This window comes from Pteropus medius, unplaced genomic scaffold (assembly GCF_902729225.1).
Source record: "Pteropus medius unplaced genomic scaffold, Ma_sr-lr_union100, whole genome shotgun sequence".
In the NCBI taxonomy this organism is placed as follows: domain Eukaryota; kingdom Metazoa; phylum Chordata; class Mammalia; order Chiroptera; family Pteropodidae; genus Pteropus; species Pteropus medius.
In genome coordinates this window covers 1,588,418-1,611,147 of record NW_024351731.1, presented here as the reverse complement: position 1 = coordinate 1,611,147, position 22,730 = coordinate 1,588,418, and the positions used below count along the sequence as shown (strand labels likewise).

General features: G+C 40.7%; 1 protein-coding gene across 1 annotated transcript in view; it reads left to right on the top strand.

The window, feature by feature from the left end:
* Positions 1–22,730, top strand: part of DNAAF11 (dynein axonemal assembly factor 11) — a 54,226-nt gene that overhangs the window by 14,499 nt on the left and 16,997 nt on the right. Inside the window, exons 4-10 of the mRNA XM_039845887.1 lie at positions 519–691; positions 3,161–3,360; positions 8,603–8,794; positions 11,291–11,368; positions 13,964–14,029; positions 16,882–16,951; positions 17,621–17,716. Of these exons, the coding sequence (XP_039701821.1) occupies positions 519–691; positions 3,161–3,360; positions 8,603–8,794; positions 11,291–11,368; positions 13,964–14,029; positions 16,882–16,951; positions 17,621–17,716 (875 nt within the window). The remainder of the gene's footprint in view (positions 1–518; positions 692–3,160; positions 3,361–8,602; positions 8,795–11,290; positions 11,369–13,963; positions 14,030–16,881; positions 16,952–17,620; positions 17,717–22,730) is intronic.

Genomic DNA, 22,730 nt, shown 5'->3' with positions numbered 1-22,730 from the left:
GCAGGAAGAGACAGCCTCATGTGAACCTCGCCCACAGGGGCTTCAGTACAAACCAGGTCAGCTCTTCCTTGGTTCACAGCAAGAAACTGCAGACTCTGCTCCTGCGACAGGGAGCAGCCTCCTTTCCCTGTAGGCACATCGCGTGAGAAGCCGCAGTGAGAAAAGCGCTCCTTGGGCCGCTTCTGATCCTAGCGGACAGTTACTGAAGCTCTCTGGGTGGAAGGCTCTGTGCTCGGTGCTTTCCATGCCTCGTCTGCTGTTATCGTCACAACAATCCACCGAACTGGGTACCGATACTGTTAGGATTCTATGGACGGGACGGCTGAGGCTCGTAGCTTTTCTAAGGACACAGAGCAAGGATGTGAGAGCGAGAGATGGGAATCGGTAAGCAATGCTAGGAATCGGCAGACTTAAAACATGGCAACTGCTGCTGCTTTTATGTGCCGATGCATACGTTTTATTGCCAATGCGATTTTTTTTGTTTTGTTTTTTCTTTTGCTTTACACTTCTCTCAACAGGATGCGAAGAGCTGACAAAACTTGACTTGACTATAAATTTCATCGGCGAGCTGAGCAGCATTAAAAGCCTTCAGCACAACATCCACCTGAAGGAGCTGTTTCTCATGGGAAACCCATGTGCAGACTTCGATGGCTACAGGCAGTTCGTGGTGGCTACTCTTCAGCAGTTAAAGGTATGCTTGTTCCACTGATGCAGACATCTCAGTACTAAAAACCAGCTGCAGGGCTTCCCGATTTACTCACGGTATTGTCACGGAACATGTTGCTTCAGAGAATGAAATACTCCGGAGAATCAGAACCAATTCTTTGACTTACGGAGCCTTTAACATTGTTTTAATTGTTTTAACAAATCTCGGAAAAATAAATTGCATGCTTCTCTCCTTTCTCATTCGCAACACACAGAGCTTAACTTGACATATTTCTTGATGAGTTCACCTTGTCGCTTTGAGGATCATTCAGCATTTCTAATAACAAACCAAAAGCTTAGGGATTTTGAGATGGCTACAGTTGTATGTACTTTTTGTATTTCATAGTCTTAAACCACTGTGCTTTTGTAATTATTATTTTTTTATTGTTGCTTTCTATCAACTCGTTCTCTAAGTTAGCGGTTCTCAGACTTTGGTATGTGTTGGAATCCTTGGTGGTGGTTGCTGGGCCCACCCCCAGAGTTTCTGGTTCAGTGGGTCTGACATGACACCCAAGACTTTGCGTTTCGGACAAGCTCTCAGGTGATGCTGACGCTGCTGGTCCAGGGGGCTCCTTCGAGCTCCACTACTCCCTGTGTTGGCCTCTTAGGCCACAGCTCTCCTAATCTGATATTTTTGGAACTAGGGAAAAGCATATGGTTTCTAGAGAAATCATACACCTGAGCATATTAAAGTTGTAATGTTAATTTTCACACGATTCCAAGAGTTCCTGGCCTGCACAAGGCCCCATGCTTCTGCGAGAATGCCCGGATGCCTCGGCTTCCTGCAGGCATTTTCTTCAATCCTCAGAGGACACCGGCTTTCAGACTGCTGGGTTCCATGTAGTTGAAATTTCTGGGATAATAGGATGCATTTCTTCCCATGTAAATTTCTGTAAGAGAATGAGTGCCTCAGTAATCGAACGTAGAATGTATATTTAGAATAAGTGATCAATTAGTTCAAACATAATCCAGGTTGATCATCAATGAGCAATGACTTCCTTAGAAAACGAGCTGACGGGAACCAGAATATCACGGAAACGGGCCCTGTGGTGCAGCGGCCCTGCAGATGTGAGGGGCCACACCCTCTGTTTGGAGCTCACCTACCTGGCAAGCGACTCAGGTGGGATTCGCACCTGACAGCGCCCCGTGCACACCGTGCCATTCCCACTGCTCCTCTCCGGCTTGATGTGCAACCTCCAGAACGAGTTTTTTAAGGCAGTGATACTGTTAGTAGACGACTAATTCAGCTCTTCCTTGAGGCAGCCGCCTCTCTTTGAAAAATAGCATTCATAAACGTGTTTACTATTGTTTAAAAATAGGTCGATAAACTTTAGACTCTTAATTGCCATTTTATTGAAAGCTTGTGGCCTACTTGAAACAAATCATGTTAACAGATGTGTTATTTTCCTGAAGCTGCCGTAACAAAGTACCACCAATTGGGTGGCTTAAACTCTAGAGGTTTATTGTCTCATTGTTCTGGAGCCTGTAAAGGTCAAGATCAAGGCATCAGTCAGCATGGTTGGTTCCTTCTGAGGGCTGTGAGGAGACTGTTCCATGCTCCTCGCCCAGCGTCTGGTGGTCGCTGGCCATGTCTGATGTCCCTTGGAATGCAGAAGCATCCCTTCTCTCTCTGCCTTTACCTTCACACGGCGTTCCCCTGTGTCTCTGTCTCTTCCCGTGGCATTCTTTTTATAAGGACACCAGTCATATTGGATTAGGAGCCCACTCTACTCTTAATCACATCTGCAAAGTCCCTTTTGCCATATAAGGTAATATTCACGGGAATTAGAGCACATCCATTCTTGGGAGGAGGGGCGTTTTTCCGCCTATGACACCTTTCTAAACACCTCACCTCTTTTTGTAGAATGAGGCTGGGTAATAAATAGGTATCTTTAAATTGGTAGTTTTAAACTTCAGATTTTATATTGATTTTTTTATTTGAATATTTCAATTTCAAAAATCACTATAAAAATACCAATGTAAACAGTGACCATAACAATTAATAATACAGAAGGGTAGAACGTGGGTTTATATGTATTAGAGCCCAGTTCTGTGTCGTGGACAAGGTCCTTCCTTATAGAGAGCGTGTGGCAAGGGTCATAGTTATACTTTAGAGCTATGGTTTGACTTGGGGCATTCAATCCTTGGTCTAGTGAGTAGTTATAAAATTAGTGTATTTGGAGAGCTTGTCATTCATTAATGATTAGTTTCAACAGAGGACCTACTTATTATTATCAGTAAAGACAGCTTTCAAACTGTTGATTGTATGAAATAAACATTGACTTAGATCAAAGTTTCTGCTGTTTCCCGTTAAGTATGTGACTTTTAATTCCATATCATTTTGGTGCATTAGTTATTATTTCTAAGTTTGAAATATTCCAATCAAAGTCAATGTGGTGCAGATTCAAATCGCAATTTCGAATAATTGTTCTGTACTGGTTGTTTTTTATCGAAGTGGTTGGATGGTAAAGAAATAGAACGTTCAGAAAGGATTCAGGCATTACAGAACTTTCCAGTAATTGAACAACAAATCAGAGAGCAGGAGAAAGCTTACTTCCTCAAACGAGCCAAAGACAAGGAAGAAGCTCAGCGGAAGCTGCAGGAAGAGCATGAAAAAGAAGCAGAGGAAAGTCACCCAGGCTCTGGTGGACGTTGGTACGTGGGAACACAGACATTGGCGTTATTCTGTATGTACATTATTAGAGTTCACTTTTGAGTTAACTTCTGTGCAAAGCAGCAAACTGCTCTTTTCCTAAGGTGTTCACAGTAGCATTTCTATTCCACACGATTAGTTGGGAGACTATATTAGTATGTGAATTTGGGGGGAAGATGGCGAGTGCTCCACTATCAGTGACAATTCTGCGAGGCTTTCTTCCCTTAGAAACTAAAATGTCTTTGTAAGCTTGCCATTTTAATTTGCATCCAAACTTATCCTCCGACAAAATTCTCTCTCAAAGATGCACCGTAAAGATGAATTAACAGGTGTACACTTTGATTTGTAAAGTGGGAATATTTTAGAAACGTTAAATGCAAGTCACATAATTATAAATTGAATACTTTTGATTGCATCATAAAATGCGCTGTTTTGTGAATTATATAATGAATATATTTTTAATGTGATTAATAAGCCTCTAATGGGTATTTTTTACAAACATGATTTTTTTATGCTTGTTTAAGTGAATTGCATCTATAGTCAGTTCATTTGATTTCATTTGATTTCAAAGTAAAAGCTTTAAATATTTTGATAACAGCATCTCTTAAACTCAAGAAAATCATATTATAAAATTTTCAGACAAACATAAATGTTAAAAAAAGTAAATAGGCATCTATAGCTCCACCATCCAGATTTAATAAATGTCAATAGTTTGCATTGTTGGTTTTGGATCTTCTACAAAATAAGAAATAAAATATCGTTGGGAGGGCGGAAGCCCCTGAGTGGCCTTCACCGTCCGCTTCTCCTCTCGTCCCCAGCAGCGTCTGCCATCCTACAGTTTGTATGCATTTCGTATATGTTGATCCCATTCGTATTTTTTAACATATTTACTATGTCATATGCCTCCTGGATAAGAGTAGTTTGTTGCGTTTTTTTTTTTAAGCATGAATGATTATCTTTCATGCTAAGAAACGGCTCTGCTTTTCGTTCAGCATTGTGTTTTTGAGATTTACGCATGTGAACACGTAGAGCACTAGTTCATTCGTTCTAACCGTGGAATCTATGGGACGACTAAATCACAATGTATCGCAGAGGTAATAGTCACAGTGTCTAACAGCTAGTGATTCATCAGCCCTGATCGGAGCGCGCACCGGCTCCAGCCACCCGCGTGGCCCTCCTGGCGGCTGCCAGCTGAACGTCCACCCCAGCGTAGCCATCCCTCCTCGCGTGGCCGTTTAGGTTTCTTTCCTTCGTCCATGTTTTCAGACAAAGTTGCACGTGTGTCCTTGTGCAGGTGTAAAATTTCTCTAGAGTATTCAGTAGCGACATGGCCACATTATCAGTTAGGAACATCTTTTCAGCTTTATATGCATTAATTACCCAATTATTTTCTAAAGTATATTAATTTATACTCATGTATCAACAGTATAGGAGAGAACTGTATAATATGATATTTTAAAACGTTGGCCAGTCAAGTTGGCTGTTAAATAGCACCTGATGTTGAATTTGTGTTTCTAGAATTACTAGTGAGTTTGAATATCTTCTTATGTTTATTGGCTGTTCAAATTTCTTCTGTTTTGGTTCTCCTCACGTCTTCTGCCTATTTAAGTGAGTTGTACATTTTTTCTTATTGACTTATTGTTCTTTTATGTTCTGGATGAAAATTCTTTTGTAGTTAGTTACTTGCTTTGCAAATGTCTACTTCCAGTCATGACTCGTCTTTAATTTTAAAAAGTGCTTCTATTTTATAGAATTAAGAAATATCTATGTAGTTAAACTTAGCTTTGTACTCTTTGGTGCTGTTTATGAACATTTTCATTACTCCAGTGTCATATTTATCTATCTGGAACTAACTTTTGACTACAGTGTAGGCGTGGGGTACTAGTCATTTCCCACATGGATAACTAATGGTCTCTGCACCATTTATTAAGGTGGTGTGGTTCTCCCACTGACCTATAATGCCACCCTTACCATATGGCCTCTACTTGTGTGTTCATGGGTACATTTCTGGGTTCCCTAGACCAGGAGTCTGCCAACCCCTGGGATGCAGACTGGTACTGATGCATGGCCTGTTAAGAACTGGGCCGCACAGCAGGAGGTAAGAGGTAGGCAAAGGAGCAAAGCTTCATCTGTATTTGCAGCTGCTCCCCAGCTCCAGCATCACCGCCTCAGCTCCAGCTCGGATCATCAGGCATCAGATTTTCACAGGCGCACCGGTCCCTGGTGCCTAAAAGATTGGGCACCACTACCCTAGATTGCTCCATGGAGCACCTCCACATGGTTTTAATTCCTATAGATTTATGGTAAATCTTGCTATTTGGTAGGAGATATTCTCAATATTCAAAATTATCTTGACTCTTCTTAGTTTTTCACTTTTCTGTAAGAATTTTAAAATCTGCCATTCAAATTCCCCTCAAATCCCCAGTGTAATTTTGATTGAAATTGCATTTAATTTATATGTTAATTACGGGAAAGTTAACATCTTCATGACATTGGTTCTTTCCTTGCTGAACTATTTATAAATAGCTCTGTCTATTTAGTTAGGCCTTCTGAGCCCTTCAGGAAGGTTTTGTCATTTTCTCTATAAAAGTCTCATAACATGTTTTATTAGTTTTATTTATAAATATCTTGTAGAATGGGATTTTAAAAATAGACTTGTAATTAGTTCTTTCTGATGTATTAAGGAGACAAATGATTTCTATACACTGATATTAAGCAATCTTGCTGAACTTTTTAAAAAGATTCAATAGTTAACCTGTACATTATCTTTACTAGGTAGGAAAACATTTTTTTATAAACAGCAACTTTAAATTTTTTCTCTAATTCTTCTACCTCTGCTTTATATTTCCCTTATGGTGCTTGTTAAGACCTTCAGTATGGAATAGCATCAGTAAGAACAGATATTGTGTGTGTGTGTGTGTACACACACACACACACACACACACACACACACACACATGTATATATATATATATATCTTGTTCCTGACTTTAAAAAGAATGTTTCCAGTTTTTCATCATTAAATATAATGTTTGTTGTGGGTTTCGGTAGAGTTAAGTAAGTTTCTTTTTATTCCTATTTGATCAAGAGCTTTTATCATCACAGATACTGGATTTTTATCAAATGCTTTTTTGAATCTATTGAGATAATCATGTTTTTCTGTTAATGTGTAAAATCATATTAATAGATTTTCCAGTATTAAACCATTCTTGAATTTCTAGAATAAACTCACTTTGTCCATATGATATATTTTTGTTCATATGCAATATTTTTGCCTATATGATATATTTTCAATGCATTGCTACATTCATTTTGCTAGTATTTTAAAATAATATTTAACCTAGTTTATAAATGAGTTTATACTATATTATCTTTTTTTATTGTATTTTTTCCTAGTGTTTCACATCAGTTATAATAGGCACATGAAATGCGTCGGGGATCACTCCCTATCTCTGGTTTAGAAAAGTTTCCAAGCATTCAGAAAGATCTGTTCCTTGCCTTTTAGTAGAAGCAGGCAGGTGGGTTCCTTACAGAGCCTGCTTCCTCCCCACCCAGGACTGACTGTCCCTCAGCCATCACCCTGCTTTCACTCCAGTTAGCCTATGAAATAGTGAAATAGTGAATTACTGACGTAGTTGGCGAGGAGCAAGCGGCTGCTATTCTGCTGCAGGAAGAAACACCAGAGAGGTTTAGGGATTCAAGAAGGGGAGCTGGACGTTTCATCTCTTGACTGGACAGAGCCTGCTTCCAGCCTGGAGAATGAAAAGATGGAATGTGGCCTAGAATAGCCTACAAGCAGAAGGGTCAGGAAGGGGGCATCAGTGGAAGCAGCTGACATGTCAGGCATTTGGCATGGTAAGGCTTTGCGAATATCTCATAGGCCAAGGACATGTGGTAGAAGGAGCTGCGCTTGAGCCGTCTTGAATGGACACCACCAAAGTGTGTGCCGGCAATAAGAGACTATGGGGTGGATTGTCAAAGGCAGAAGCTGAGGGATTATCACAGATGACAAGCCAGGTAGTGCGTGGATCACTCTGGCAGGGAACAGTATACTTGGAAGGCTCTCGCTGAGGGCCAACAAGAACCAACAATTGTGCTCACAGGAGAAAGCCAGAAACTGGGCATCAGCCCCAGAGAGGGTACCAACAGCCAAGGTTTAATAGCATCATCTTCACGGGAATTGTTTGCCTGTTTCTCCCCATCCATTCTCCCAGGCCCAAATTTCTGAAGTCAGAAAGAACCTGAAGAGGCCCAGTGAGATGGGGTGCAGCGGGGACGAGTAGCCCATATGGATTTTTTTCATTTAATATCATTATGCAATAAAGTATATTTTCTAGAACAAGGTCAGGGGAAAGAGGCCGTTCCCAGTGTTTCCCATTTGAATGATGTCATTTTCTCTGTGCTAGAATAGAATCTCCTAAAGGAACTGTCGTCTGTCTTGAAGAGGGTTGTATCTCTGGTGCCTGGCACACAGAAGATGCTCGATAAATATTTCTCGAATCTATGTTGAAAAATGTTGCATATCTCACATAATACCCATTTGAAGCTGTATAGAGACATCATTTAATTCTCTTACAATCCACAAAACATAAATAAAAAAAAGAATAGAGGACTGTTACCATATAAAGCTAAAACACCAGAAGTCATCCATGAAAAATGGAGTAGATAGAGACCATACCATGGGGGATTTCATATGCCCCACTAGGGAATTTTGGAGTTAGAGAATCATAAAAGAACCTGGTATTAATATGATTTAATTTTCCTGTTAGAACAGTCCTCCAGGAACAGTGCAGAGTGTGAGATCGAGGGATGCAGGACTGGAGATGGAGGTATTGCTAAGTCTCAGTGGTCCCTGAGTTCGTCTGATCATCAGTACCTCCTGCAAAATATTGTAAAACACAGATTCCTGGGCCTTACCCCAGATCTGCTGAATAGACACTCTGGTGGGAGCCCAGGAATCTCTACTTTTTATAAAGCTCCCCAGGTGACTCACATCAGCCAGGTCTGTGATCCCTTAGATCTGAGTACTGCGGTAGTCCTGGAGATAGACAAGAGCCTGTCCCAATGCTATGGCTGTCATTTCCTCCAGCTTGGCTCAGATAAGCTCTGTATTAGGCACATTTTGTCAAGGTAAGAAGATAACGTAAGAAAAATATGTAAGACATTTAAGGAGCAGCGTTAAGGATGCATCTCAAACATCCATCATTGGTCCTACATGCTCTGTGTCTCTCTGTTCTTTCCTAGCTCATCTTCTCTAGAGAATCATGAGTACCTCCGGGCACCAGAGATGCAAGATGGGGAACAAAACAAAAAGAAACTGGCTGACGGCGAAGATGACCTGGAATTCTGGAATAAGCCCTCTTTGTTTACTCCTGAATCTAGACTGGAAACTCTTAGACATGTGGAAAAACAACGGAAAGATCAAGAAAAATTAAGGTATTTCATTTTCTTCCCTGTCATTGAGAATGAGGTCACACTTTCTCATGGACTCAGTTTTTACGGTTGCATATTGTTTTCTTCATTATCTGTGTCAAGCTTTGTTAGCCATCACGCATGAACTTTGAGTTCAGCTTTGTGTTGAATTGTATCCACTAACGTTTATTCATATCAAACTACCTTCTTTAGAATATCACGAGTTATGGCATTTGGGGTAGGGTTTTGTTTGTACATCTTTAGTTTTGTAACCACTTTAAATGAGTTGAGCAATGGCATGGCCTGGGTTAGAGATGCTGGTTGTCAGGGTACCAAGAAAAAGGCCACTGGGTGAGATGAATGAGTCCCTTTGCCTCTTTTAACTTCCAGAATTAACAAGTAGAAGTTAGTTTTCTAGTCATTATCTTTTCCTAATACAACTCTCTTGAACATTTAACAGTATGCTTTCACATTCGGATTATTTGGATAAAATGTGACGATTCGTTAGAGGCTGGAATGCTTAAGCTATTATTTTCGGAGCAGTTTTTTTAAAGATAGGCTCTGTGTCATTCCATTCCGTGTCATTGCTTAAGTCTAGTATGTCAAATGTATCACTTATGCGAATACTTATAATTCACGAGCTCCGGAATGTGATCAGTTAGTTCTGAAATACAGTAACTCGTGGCAATGACACAGGTGAAAAACAGTCTCTCTCCCTGTGGTTATCAACCAAGAGAAGAACTGAAACGAGCAGAAAAACAATTGGAAATCTCTGCCGCTTCTATAAAATTTTCTTTATTAATTAGCTAGATAGGGAGGTACAGAATTGAGAATCAAATTTTATCTAAAATGCTCATTTATAAAATTCGGTGATTTGTACACTGAGAGGCCACTCAGTGCTTTGGGAACAGCATTGGAATAACATCAGAAAATGTGGACTCACGTTGTGACTCTGCTGTTGACTCTGTGTGATGCTGGCAAGCACCTAACTTCTCTGTTTTCTCACCTGTTAAACAGGGGCTAGCACACCTGCCCTATCCAATGCACTGTACTGTTGGGAGAATCAGGTGGGCCATAAATGCAGAAGTGCTTTGCAGGCTCAAGAACGCTTTGAAATGGAAATTGTACATGTTTATATGATATGTACTATATTTCCGATGTATACACAAACACATAAGTACACATATTTATATATGTGTACACGTATAGGCATATATAAATTACATTATATTGAGCCTGAAATCAGGATAAACTTTCTTTCTCTGATGACAGCCTAAAATAGTACGGCTGACTTGGATGAAAGTCCACTCACTCTGTCCAGTGCACTGCGGTCTACCCAGCCAGCGGGGCACTGCGATGTTCGCCTCTTCTGATGCCCCTTCATTGTCCCAGCTCACGGAGAAGAACGTAGTTCATGGAAACATTAACTTACTGGACCTGGGGGCCCAGGTTAGGGTACAGAAAAGTATGAATAAATCTATATTTTACAGTAAAGTTAACTGTCATAAAATCTATATTAAAAGAATAGAAATCTAAGGCAAAGAATTGCCTACAATTCCATCCTCTAAACAAATTTATTCATTCGATCTTCTAGAGCTTATCTGTAGATGCCTATTTAAGTTTTATATACTTTTTTAAATATGTAGAACTTACGTTCTACGTTTTTCTTTCATGTTATTCCATGAATCTTTTCCTCTTTGCTCTATATCTTTTCCAACTATTCCTATCCCTTCGACGTGATGGGTGTTAACTGGCTTGAGTCGATCCCTCCACAGTTTTCTGTACCGTCTACAAGCCTATGAATCATTTCTTCAAATGCAGGATATGGGCTCTTAAAAGAAAAACAAAAACGGACTTAGATTTTATATACTCGTTCTCACTAAATACATTATCCGCAATTTTCTATCACTTTTTAGATTGGTAAGTAAAGCACTAACACACTTTTGAATAGCTGCAGAATATGCCACCACACGAATATGCCACAGTTGATCCAGTCATTCCTCCATTGGTGGGAATCCGTGACAGTTCCGGGGTTTTGTCACTGCAGAGAATGCTGTGACAGCCATCCTCGTACGTAGGTCTTTATGTACTGGTATTTTTATTTCTACAGAATAGATTCTACTTGGCATTTTTAGCATTGTAATTTTAACTAAAGCAGAAGCTATATACACGAATGAAGACTTCACAGCAATCTGAATAAATCATGCATAAAATAGACCTATTGAAATATTGATACATGTTTGTTCCATGAAAAGGGTTTTTCCCCCCATCGAATTATCTGGCAGATCGTCTTGGTCACATTTTCACTGTGTAGACATCAATGCAACCGCACAGAAGTCTGGCTTGTTTGTCGATTCCCAGAAAGAAATAGATCTTCATAACAGCAAACGGCAATATATTCACAAATACCTGATTAATTTTCTTAAACTGTTTCTCAAACATATTAATTATTTTTATATTCACTTTGTTTATTTTTCCTCTCCCCTCTGCCCCTTGTTCCTATCCACTGCCAATCTTCAGAGAGAAAAAGAAGAAAGCGAAACCACCCAGGACTTTGATCACTGAAGACGGGAAAGCCCTCAACGTAAACGAGCCCAAGTATGTGAGGCCACACAGAGACTTGAGGAAGCACAATGTGTGCCGTTGGTCGTTACGGTTACAGGTTTGCTCTGCAGAGGGCACATCTGACCCCTCTCAAAAAGCTCGATGCCTCTAACAAGAGTGACATTTGTGCATATTTGAAAGCAAAACCTCTCTTATGTTTTCAAGTGCATAATGTTATATTTCATCTTTTTGGCATCCAGAAAATGATCTTGACATATGGAAACCTTAGCTATATATGTATCCCCTGAAACTTTGGACCATCTACAGTTTTATGCCTGAGAGTTGCCAGTGCATTATTGTTGTGTTTATGCATTTTTAAGACTCTGCCATGAACAGACTGGCTGAGAATACTGCTACATCTCCTATCCATCTACTTTATACCCTGGAACACATCTACAGAGCATTCAAGAGCTAAGGAAAGAAATCGATATAAATACTCCTGTGAAGTTAATGAGAGAGGAAAAATATTCAAACTGGAAATCCTCAAGAATAAGAATATCTTATCTATTCTATCTGGCTGTCTTAAAATTTAAACTAGAAAGCAGCCTAAAATACACACCAAAAAGCCTATGGTCTAAGTCTTGTTTCCTTCATTTCATTACTCAAAATCTGTTTACTATTTGCTATGCCATCACCATGATGAAGGTGCCATCCTGAATCATTGCCAGGCATCCTACATTTTATCTGCATGGCAATCTTGTGTGATAGGCACTATTTATTTTGTCATAGGTCCAAAACCTCAGCCTGAGCGAGGCGAATTGACTTGCCCAAGGGCACTTAGCTAACGGGTAGTGTGTCTGACTTGCTCATGCTAACGCACTTCTGGTGCTTTCTATGATCACCCTCCCCCAGCCCCATGCACACGTGCCTTCTTTATCCAGCAGGCACGAGGGCAGCACAAGACAGGACACTGGGCACTGGGGTTACAGCGGTGAACACGACAGGTTTCCGCCTTCGTGGAGGTTAAAAATCTAGTGGGAAAAGCTCTCTCTTCAGCCTTCAGCAGGGCTCAGGGGCGACTCCCAGAGCTCCGTGTGTCCCTCGTGAGACCACCGCACCTCTCACCACATTGACCACTTTACCTGCCTCTACGGCCAATTCTGTTTAGGGGTGTCCTATGAAGAACTGATTCCGCATCACCTCCCCTATTACCGCCTACTGCGGTCACCGTTCCTTACTCTCCTGGTCATCAGTCATCCAGAGTCTTATTCCCATATGGCTCTGTACACCTAATCGGACTCCTCCTCTCCCCTCTCCCCGCCCCCCATCCTTTCCACTGTGCCCTCTGGAGCTTATGCTTTGTCAACAAAACCCGGACAATTGCAATCGCTTGTCAGTAGCCCCCATGGTTCATCACTTGGCCTCCTGTGATCTCTTCTACTGCACTGAATAAAGAAGGATGAAGAGAGGGAAGGGTACGTACTCCCTCTCTTTAGGAAACTTCCTGGGAAGCGCCATGTAATCCTCTCCTTCACAGAGCTAAGTCACATGACCTCATCTAGTTGCAAGGGAGGCTGGAAAATGTAGTCTTCATTCTTCAGATCTATGTTTCTAGTTAACATCAGGTCCTACTACTGTGGAGAAAAGGGGAATGAATAGTAGGAAATGATGACAATCTCTGCTATAGAAAACTTCTCTGGAATTGCCTTTCAAGTGCTATATGAAGGGAGAGTTTCCGTTGGCCAGCTGGGAAATTGAGGAGCAGCAATCGAGGCAGAGGGGACAGTATCTGTAAAAGCTCCCGAGATGAGATAGAATGCATGAGTCATTTCAGCAACTGAAGTCCCGCCCGGCTGGACTGCTGAAAGCGGGGAGAGTGGCTGCCTCAGGCAGACGTACTGCCAAAAGCCAGATCTATGGCTAGTTTTATATTTTCCCAAACAATTTAGCTTACATCCTTTAGTCCTTCTGAGTAGTATGTTGACGGGATGGAAGTGACACCTAGGGCTCAGCCTCGGGGTGTAGGTGAAGGATTTAGGGCTTTGAAATCCTGCCTTTTCAGGCTCACGTGGCTTCTTTCCCAGCTGTGTCAACCTCTCCGAGTCCCTGTTTCTTCATCTGCAGAATGGAGGCGACATAACAGGCAGTGCCCCAGCATTTCCCAAGGCAGTGGAGAGGTCAACAGTGAAAGGCAAAGAGAAAACTAAGGGAAAGAACGAGGAGACAAGACTGTTGAAAACTGAATTAAGGAGTAGAACGCTGGATAAGGGGAGACACATGCATCGCTTAGTTCTCCACAAATAACTCCAGGCTTTGAGTTTGCTCCTGGAAAACTCGAATGAAATAGAACATTTGAACCACCAGATGTCTCTATCTCTGCACCAATGCTCATTTTTTTGTATGTAATTTACCTTAAGATTCTCACATGAAAACACCGTAAAGAGAAATAATGTATGACTATGTTGTACATTTCGGTTGAAATTTTTAAATCACCGTAGACATTTTATTGTCCAGCTACCAAAATAAGTTTGTCATTGGAAATTATTATATCATTATTGTGAATTTTACTTCTGATAATGAGATGAGGCTGTCTATAAAAGTATTACTAAATACATCATCTTTTTTTCCCCCAAATGAATTATTCCTTAGACTCGACTTCTCTTTGAAAGATGATGAAAAGCGTAACCAGATCATCCTGGATCTTGCCGTGTACAGGTAAAGACATTTTATTGTGTATTTTAAATGGCATTTCCGTCTATTTTCGTTCTCAATTGCAATCTCTTGAGTTGTGAAACACTTTGAAATGAAATTTGGTTTACGAGTAATCAGCACCTACTCCTCTCCCAGTGCTTATTTCTACCTCTCCGTGCTTTGTGATTTCTATCTGACAAACTATAAATTTACTTGCATTTTTAAAAAATTGTGGTCAAGGCAGGAACTTTGTTTTGTTTGTTCCTTCCTCCTTATACCTCCAACACCTAAAACATCTCCTGGCCCCTGGTAGGAGCTCAATAAGTACAAGAATGAGTACATGAATGGATGAATGAATGAATGAATGAATGAATGAATACTGATGATGGGACTCAAATAAGGCCTTTCTCTGTTTAAGGCTGTTGTACATGCTCTATTTTACTTGCTCTCATAACCCAGTGAAGTTAGAGGGCTCGTTATTCTGGAATTGCCCAGGACGGGGTGCGATTTCAGAGGCCGAGTCTTGTCAAAGTAATCACAGTAATTCAAGGAGCCCGCTCAGGAGCCCTTGGGCCTCGTTCCAGCTTTGTTTTTTTAATTGTGGTAAAATATGCCTAACTTAAACCTTACCATTTCAAGTCTACAACTCGATGATGTTTAATAAATTCACGATGTTGTACCACCATTGCCACTGTCTACTTCCAGAAAATTTTCATCACCCCAAAGGGAAACCCTATACCCATTAAGCAGGCGCTTCCCTCTCCCCCGACAACCCCTGACCTTCTTTCTCTCTGCATAGATTTGTCTATTCCAGATATTTAATATAAATGTAATCACATGCGGCCTTTGTGTCTGGCTTCTTTCATTTAGTATAATGTCTTTAGAGTTTATCTACGTGGCAGCATGTGTCAGAATTTCCTTCCTTTTCATGGCTGAATAATATTCCACTGTATGGATATACCAGTTATTGTTCATTCACTTACCGACTGATGGGAATTTGGTTTTTTAACACCTTTGGCAATTGTGAGTAGGGGCCAGGTCCGCGTGTGGTCCCCTTTTTCTTCACGCCGCGCTGCCTCTCCCACACGCCTATCAGTTCTGCCCACGTGCTGCCAGGTCACCCGCCTTGAGAGAGCTCTCAGCTGTCCTCCAGCTGACTTGCTTCTGTTCCTCCACATCCCCAAGCTGCCCTTGTGGTTTCTTAGTTAAGCCTTCTCTATTACATCTTTTTAAGTCCGTTCTGTTTTTAGGTCTTATTCCTGGAGAATAATGAATGCGTAAGCCTCTCCTTCTAGCTCTGTCGACCGCTAAACCTTCAATCCTCAGAGGAGAGCTTTCCTCACCCCCCATACGTGTCCATCTTCAAAGACAGTGCTGTTTCTCCTGTCTAGGCAGTAAAATCCTTCCATTCCCATACTTCAGTCCAAACTAATGACGCTGAGATTCCTTGTTATCTTCGTCAGCACATGGGAAGTTAACTTCACGCATTCATGTAAGCTTCCTGCCTTTATTCAACAAATATAGAATACCTACTACATTCCAGGCCCTGGGAGCTTGTAACTGGTCTTGAGTAAACGCGCTCACTGCTCTTCATAGCTTACAGTCCAGACGGACAGGAAGCAGGCGGGCATACAATAAGTAATTACAGAGGGAAAAGAACTGTGTAGGAGAGGGGCAGAGTTCAAGGTGTGTGAGTCCGGTGGTCAGTGGTATAATCAGGGAAAGTCAGTGACATGAGCCCTGAAAATCAAATGATAAGAAACAGTGAGCTCCGCAAAGAACTGGCAGAAGATTGTTTTAAGCAGAGAAAAAACATAGGTAGGGGAAGATGAACATTTTAGGAGGCCCTAAGCATGAAATAGAACACGCCGTCAATTAATGTGGGAGATATTGAATATGACGTTTTAGGAAACTTTGACTCTACTTTTGATTATTGTAATACTTTTTATTAAATAAAATATGATGGCGCCTTGTTAACACCAACTATGTACTCGGCGCTGCGCATGTGTCTTCATAGCACTCTGAGCGGACAGGCACTCTTCACCTGATTTCGCAGAGGAGGAAGCAGCTTGGAGGGGGTAAGGAATGTGGTCCAAGTGATAGAGCAGGAAGAGGGGGAGTTCTCCCTCTCAGGTCTGTGTGGCCGAAGCCTGTGCCATCCCCGGTGACCCCAGAGTTGTCCCGCCCGCCTGAGTGTTTATGATTTTTGCATCATCACTGCATTTTCTAATGTTCACAATATTTTAAAATGTATAAAATCGTTATCTGACGAAACGAGCGAGGTGAAATCTAGCTCTTTCGTTTGTTCAGAAAGTCGAGGAGAATAATCGCCCCCCGCTCCTGAGGTGAGTGCCGTGGACGGAAGGCCTTGCTTACTCAGCAGGATGTGACGTCACAGGGAAAAGCAGAGCCAGTGCAAGGGAGATGGCATCAGGGCAGCCGCAGAACAGCTGCAGGGGTGGGGAGCAGCCATGAAAGTGGGGGCTGGTGGTTGCAGGCTCCAAGCACAGCGGATGCAGCATTCCTGGCTATTCAAGTCAGTCATGGGGGCTTAAAATAAAATATTCACTAAAGAACATGGCAAGCTGTTTATTGCAAACCTCTGATGTTTGAGACCCCAGATATTTTTGGGTTCAGGGCAATCAATGCCAAATGTACTCGTGGGTCTAAAAATGAAATTGCTGGTATATTGAATTTCCTTTGGTCTGGGGATTAATTCAAGCCTAATTTTTGAAGACCTGTTTAGCACGGACATTTTAAACTCTCTTCATTTAAAATGGTCCCGTAAGTATGAATTTATATTTGTGAATTAATTTGCAAACTTAATGTTTTTGAAAATCACAGGAGTTAGTATGTTTAATGTCTTTATTTTCAAGGTGTATGGATACCTCGTTAATTGATGTTGATGTGCAACCAACTTACGTGCGAGTAACGGTCAAAGGAAAGGTGAGTAGAACCCTGTAGACTGTTCTCATTTCGAAAGCCGAGCCTCGGACGAAGGTAGGTTGCCTGAAAGTTTCGTTTTGTTTTGTCTAGCTATATTATGATAGAAAAAGAGAAACTCAATCAGAGAACTTTTTTTTTAAGCACACGGGAATGGTACTCAGCAGTAAAAAAATAGTTTGATAAAATTAATATTTTTAACCTGTGTCTATAGCACTGGTATTTTTTCCAAAGCTGATGATTGTACATATGGTAGCCTATGCTTGAAATTACATTTAAATACGACACTCATCTTAAATTGTCGATAATTTCATTCATAGCAACTGTAATTTGATCCTTTTTGAAATAGTTTTTGCTAATTCTGAGCATTCCTGTTAGGTAGATCTAAGACTTTAAATGGAAATATGTTGATGTTTTAGGACAACAATTTTTGTCTCTAAATTCTTTATCACCCTTGTTAACATAAATAGACCAGCGAGTGTTTCATTGTGATTAATAACTGTTTTTTTAGACTATTTATTAAAGTAGGTAGAATAGTTCATGCGTACCTAACATAGCTCATATATTTTTTTCTAATAATTTTTTTAAATTTGTGATGAAAATACCTCTTGAAGTAACTGCTCTCTCGTGTAAGGTGAAGGCACCCTCGTGACACTTCCTGTTCATTTTCAGCCATTTCAGCTTGTCCTGCCAGCAGAAGTCAAACCTGATAGCAGCTCTGCTAAAAGATCTCAGACAACTGGGCATTTGGTAATCTGCATGCCCAAGGTAGGTGATGTCACTCGCTGGGGTGTAGGCGACTTGTCCTACGAGTTCTTCCATCTACAGCCCTCCCTCCCTCCGCCGGCCAGAGCGTGGATGGGAGCTGGCTTTCGTGAATCACGTGGTTCTTCCATGTGGGGCAGGGACCTGTGAGCATGTCTATTACACCGCAGTCATACTTGCCTTACAGATAACTAACCGTGAAGGAAGACAAAGCAGGTCTTGGATAACTAAGAATGTGTTTGAATTCCAAATGCTGAGCTTACTAGTTTTGGGACTTCGGGCCAATTACGAACCTTCCTAGGCCTCTGTGTCCTAATATAATTCTTAAGAGAGATAATACACGTAAAATCCAAAGCATAGTGAGTACCCAATAAATACTGCTATCTTTCCTATTATTTTATGATATGGACAAGATATTATTATAACTAAAACTCTTTTTCGCTGTCTTTGCGGGAGAGGTGGTAGAGATTATTTTTGATATGAATCAGAGGAAGAGACACAGAGCTCTTTCCTGTCGCCATGGAGCAGAAGCTCCTCTGGACTGATGGAGCCGATTTAGCTGAAGAGCCCAACAAGCCTTGCTTGGCTTAACCCTGGACAATCGAACCAGCCTCTGCCAAAGAGATGGCAGTACTTCGTTTAGTTTCTATTATTTTATATTTGGTCACCGTTGCGTCATGCTGTGAGCTTGGGCTGTGGTCGACTTTGCGCAAGTCACTCAGGCTTCCAAGGGGAGGAAGAGATAAGCCAGTCCAAGTGAGGTTCTGCTTGTGAGGAAGAACGGGAGGATGGAGGCAGGCGTGTCTGCTCAGAGCCCAAACCCGATTGACCAGTAAGGTTTCTATAATGATTTAATAATCCTTCATTTGCCCCTAGCCAGTTTTGCAGCAGATCGAATATGGGTAAGCAATTACGTATTTTTACCGAGGCAATAAAACAGCAAATACAATTTGTTGTCAAGCAAAAAAATAAACACAACTGTAAGAATCGTATTGTCCTTGGTGACTGCAACAAATTAAGGAAATGCTTCTATGCTAATGAGAATATCCTGTAGAGAAATCTAAGAGGTAACTTAATTACCTCCGTACTTTGATATAGACATGTGTATGACACTACAATCAGCAGGTGTTTTGTTTTGTTTTGTTTTTTGGAAACTTCCAGTCTAACTGAAAAGCCAAAGATGGGATGGTATGTATTTTCTAAAAGGAGATCAAGACATGATTTGTGTGCCTAGTGCTAGTGCTAGGCAATTGATCAGGAAGCCTTTGCTGTCACTGCTTATGAATCTTTTAAATAAACACAGCATTCTTTTTCCATTATCCTTTTTGTTTTTATATCTGTCTATATTTTTCATGTTAAATACACATAAAAAGTATAAAAATGATATATCTCATAATGTATGTTTTTCTATGTATTACTCTTATGTTCAAGTTTTTTTTTTTTTTGTAGTTTTTTTCTCTATAGCTGCTATGTATTTTCTGAAGTTTATTTACTGATTTTATTCCCACTTTGAGTGAGGTTATTCACCTATCACATTTTCTGAGTTTATGCTTGGCCTTCAGTATGTGGTCAGACTAAGTTATGTGTACATAAACAATTACCATCACCAGCCTGGGAAGACACGGCACATGATCTCATCACAGTCCATCTTAACAAGATTTAACTGAAATTTCTCATTCACTGAGAAGCTTGCATCTCATCATTAAATTAAACTCCCATCTAGATTCTCAATTGACATGTTACAGGAACACTCCAAGAATATGCTTCATGATTTCCTTCGGGTGTTCTTGCAGAATAATTAACTGAGATTAAGGAAGTTGCCATGTGAACTGAACAGCAAAATATATTTACAACTTCGGTCGGTGAATATCTGCATTGAGCACGGATGTAAAAGTCACCTATTAAGGTCAATATTACAGACCATGATTCTAAAAAACAGTCTCAGACTCCCTTCTTCTTATTAGTTGGACACGTATTTCTCAGTACTTTCTATTCAGGTATGCTTATCATATGCCCGCTGTAAATTCTCTTTGAGTCTCTGATTATTAATTTCTAGTGGGTCTGTAGTGAGGGCTGCCCGGTTGTCTGGCGAGATTGTCTTGTTCCATGCATACTTCTACTCCCTTTCTACAGTATTTCTCATCTTCAGCTCGTTCCTAAAACTTCCAGCTGGAAAAATAGAAGCATCAGAAGTTGATTTCCACATGCTTCACCCACCACATCTTCCCTCGCTTGGCCTTCCTTCCTGATGGCTCTAGTGATCTATCCAGGCTTTCCAGATGTGTGTTGCATCCTTTTTCCACTTGCTTTGAAAAGACCATTTTCCCCCCTCTGACAGTTCTCCATTCTCTCTACAGCTTCATTCAATTTCCCTTCTCTGCATCTTATATTAGAAAACATGCTGAATCATCTCCCTTCTTAAAAACAAAAACAGAACAAAATAAAAACACACGCCTCTATTTATCGCCCTGAGCTGCTTTACAGCAAAACCCTTAAAACAGACATTTATATTTGCCTTCTGTTCTTTCTCATATTCAGGCCTCTGAAAATTGGCATGTCTAGTCATTCAATTCTGGGCCCTGTCTCTTCTCTATTTATACTCATCCCTGCATGATCCCTTCTAATCTCATGACTTTAAATAACATCTCTAGAGCCCCATCATCACTAATTGCCAAGTGGGTAATTGGGAACAACAAGCACACTAAGGAAAATTTAGGAAGATGGGCTACATATATTAAAAACATCTTAATAATATCAATACCTATTAAAACAGTGAGCAATTACTGTCCACTGACCCAGAAGGAATGTCTGAGAGGATAAACCGTGCTTCCGGTGACCACACAAGGGTGAGAAGGAAAAAGTCAAAGTGGGGAGCCCACTGCGCTGGGGGCTCTGGTGTGGCGCTCCCACTTCGGGATGCAACTCTGAGGGACTGTGTAACTCACGAGTGAGGTGGACGAGAAGCCAGCCGATCCTCAGAAGTTTTCGCAGCCTAATCGGCTAGTGAAATGGCCTCCAAACTGGGCCTTGAACTTGAGTGAAGCTGATTTTAGATGAGTACTACTCACAAATGCCACTCAAAACCCAGTGAAATCCTCTCCAGGAGAAGTAAACATCATCACTGGACTCAAATTATTGACAGGTAGACAGACAGACTGATTTTCTTTTTTCAAGTAAGTGCCCAGCACACATGGTCAAGCTAGGCACTTAGAGACGTGAGTGGGGCCCAGTAGAAACCCAGTGTCTTGGAATCTGGTCATGCCAGGTTGCTGCTCTTCCTCCCGAGTCCCACAGTTACTGTACAAGTATTAAATCGTGAGATGCTGTTTTACTTTGAGGTTTCCCAGAAGCAGAACCTAATGCAGGGACATGAGTATGTGGTTTGCTGGGAGGTAAGGGGATGGTGTGGGCGGTGGGGAAGGGAAGGCAGCCAATAGGCCATGCTCGGCCGAGCCAGCACCCCGGCAGGAAGGCTCTAGGAGACAGTGCAAACGCACTGCCTGAGAGGTGATGGACTGGGGTGGTAGTACACTAACCCCTGAGACTCTGGTCGATGGGAGGAGCTGCCCCCTGCTGTCAGGGCGAAGGTGAGGGTGGTATAAACACCCCAGGACTTCCGAACTGATGCTGGCATAGACCAAGCAAGATAATCATGACCTTTTTCATATGAATGGAGGATATGCCCAACTGAGACTCTCTCTAGCAAGATTGTAAAAGGATATTTCTTTAAAAAAAAAATCATCATCATCATCCTTGATGTTTGTGGGTAATCGTCCATGGGACTGTAAGATGAGATTGTGCTTCGCAAGCATGAAAGGATTTTGAAGAAACCATTGTTAGTTAGATGTGTTCCACTTTTATTTTAAAGCCACGTCACTGTGTTTTGTAACTTATTATTGATTTTACATATAAATATCAATAATTGCACTTTTTAAAATTTTCTCAGACAATTTGGATTGCTTTTGGAATCAACACCAGTATTCTCATCCTTATTTTTTAAATCGTTTTTCAAAATTTAAATTGTCTTTGCTGCCAAGTATGTGTTTATTTGAGATAGAATATACTTCAGAAATGTTTGACTTATACAGGTATTTTTATCTCTTCAAAGATTTTGAAGAGATAAAATTTATATATTTATAATTTATATATTTTCTAATATTATTGATTAGCGATCTTCTTTCAAGTTTAAATAGAAAAAGATCTTGTTTCCTTTAAAGAAATCTTTTTTAATAGGCTCAGAGAATTATGTGCTTTTCTTAGTAAAGTCAATAAGAACACAGTTAAGAAATAATGAAGTTACTAAAATATCAACAGTAAGTTTGGAGATATATATATATGTGTGTGTATATATATATGTGTGTGTGTGTGTGTGTGTATATATATACACACATATATATATAAATATAAATAAACACACTCTTATGCCAGAAGAAAATAAAAATGTCTTATTGATTCTAAAGTTTCGTAATAATAATATTCCTTTATGGGAATCTGAACTTTGCTTCTTCAAATGTTTAGTACCAGAATTACAGATAATTAATGAATCAGTGTAAACACCAGAGATATGTAAGGAGATGGACGATTTACAAGTGACCCAGTGCCTCTGAAGTTGACACAAGAATTATTAGGAAGTGGCCATCTATGTCAGCTGTCGGGCTGGGCCTCCTTGCTGAGCGCTGTCCGCCTGGTGGCTGATTCCACTCCCCCACCCTCCAGAGCAAATCACTGGCTTCCGTCAAGGCCGGCTGGTATCTAATGGACTTAGACAGTTTGGAAGTTTTATGAAGAGGAAAATGCGGAGACATTTTTAGAAATTACTTCCGAGGCATGGGCGAAATGTTAAATGTGCACACTTAAGCAAAAATGATGATGTACCCATAAATAAATTATATGGACGTTATTAATATCAGACGAGGGAATTATTTAGCACGTTTGTGTTGTCACAACATGGAAGTAAGGTACTAGAAGTCAGAAGTAGAAAACTTTCTGCAAAATTATGAAAAACTTTAGACAATTA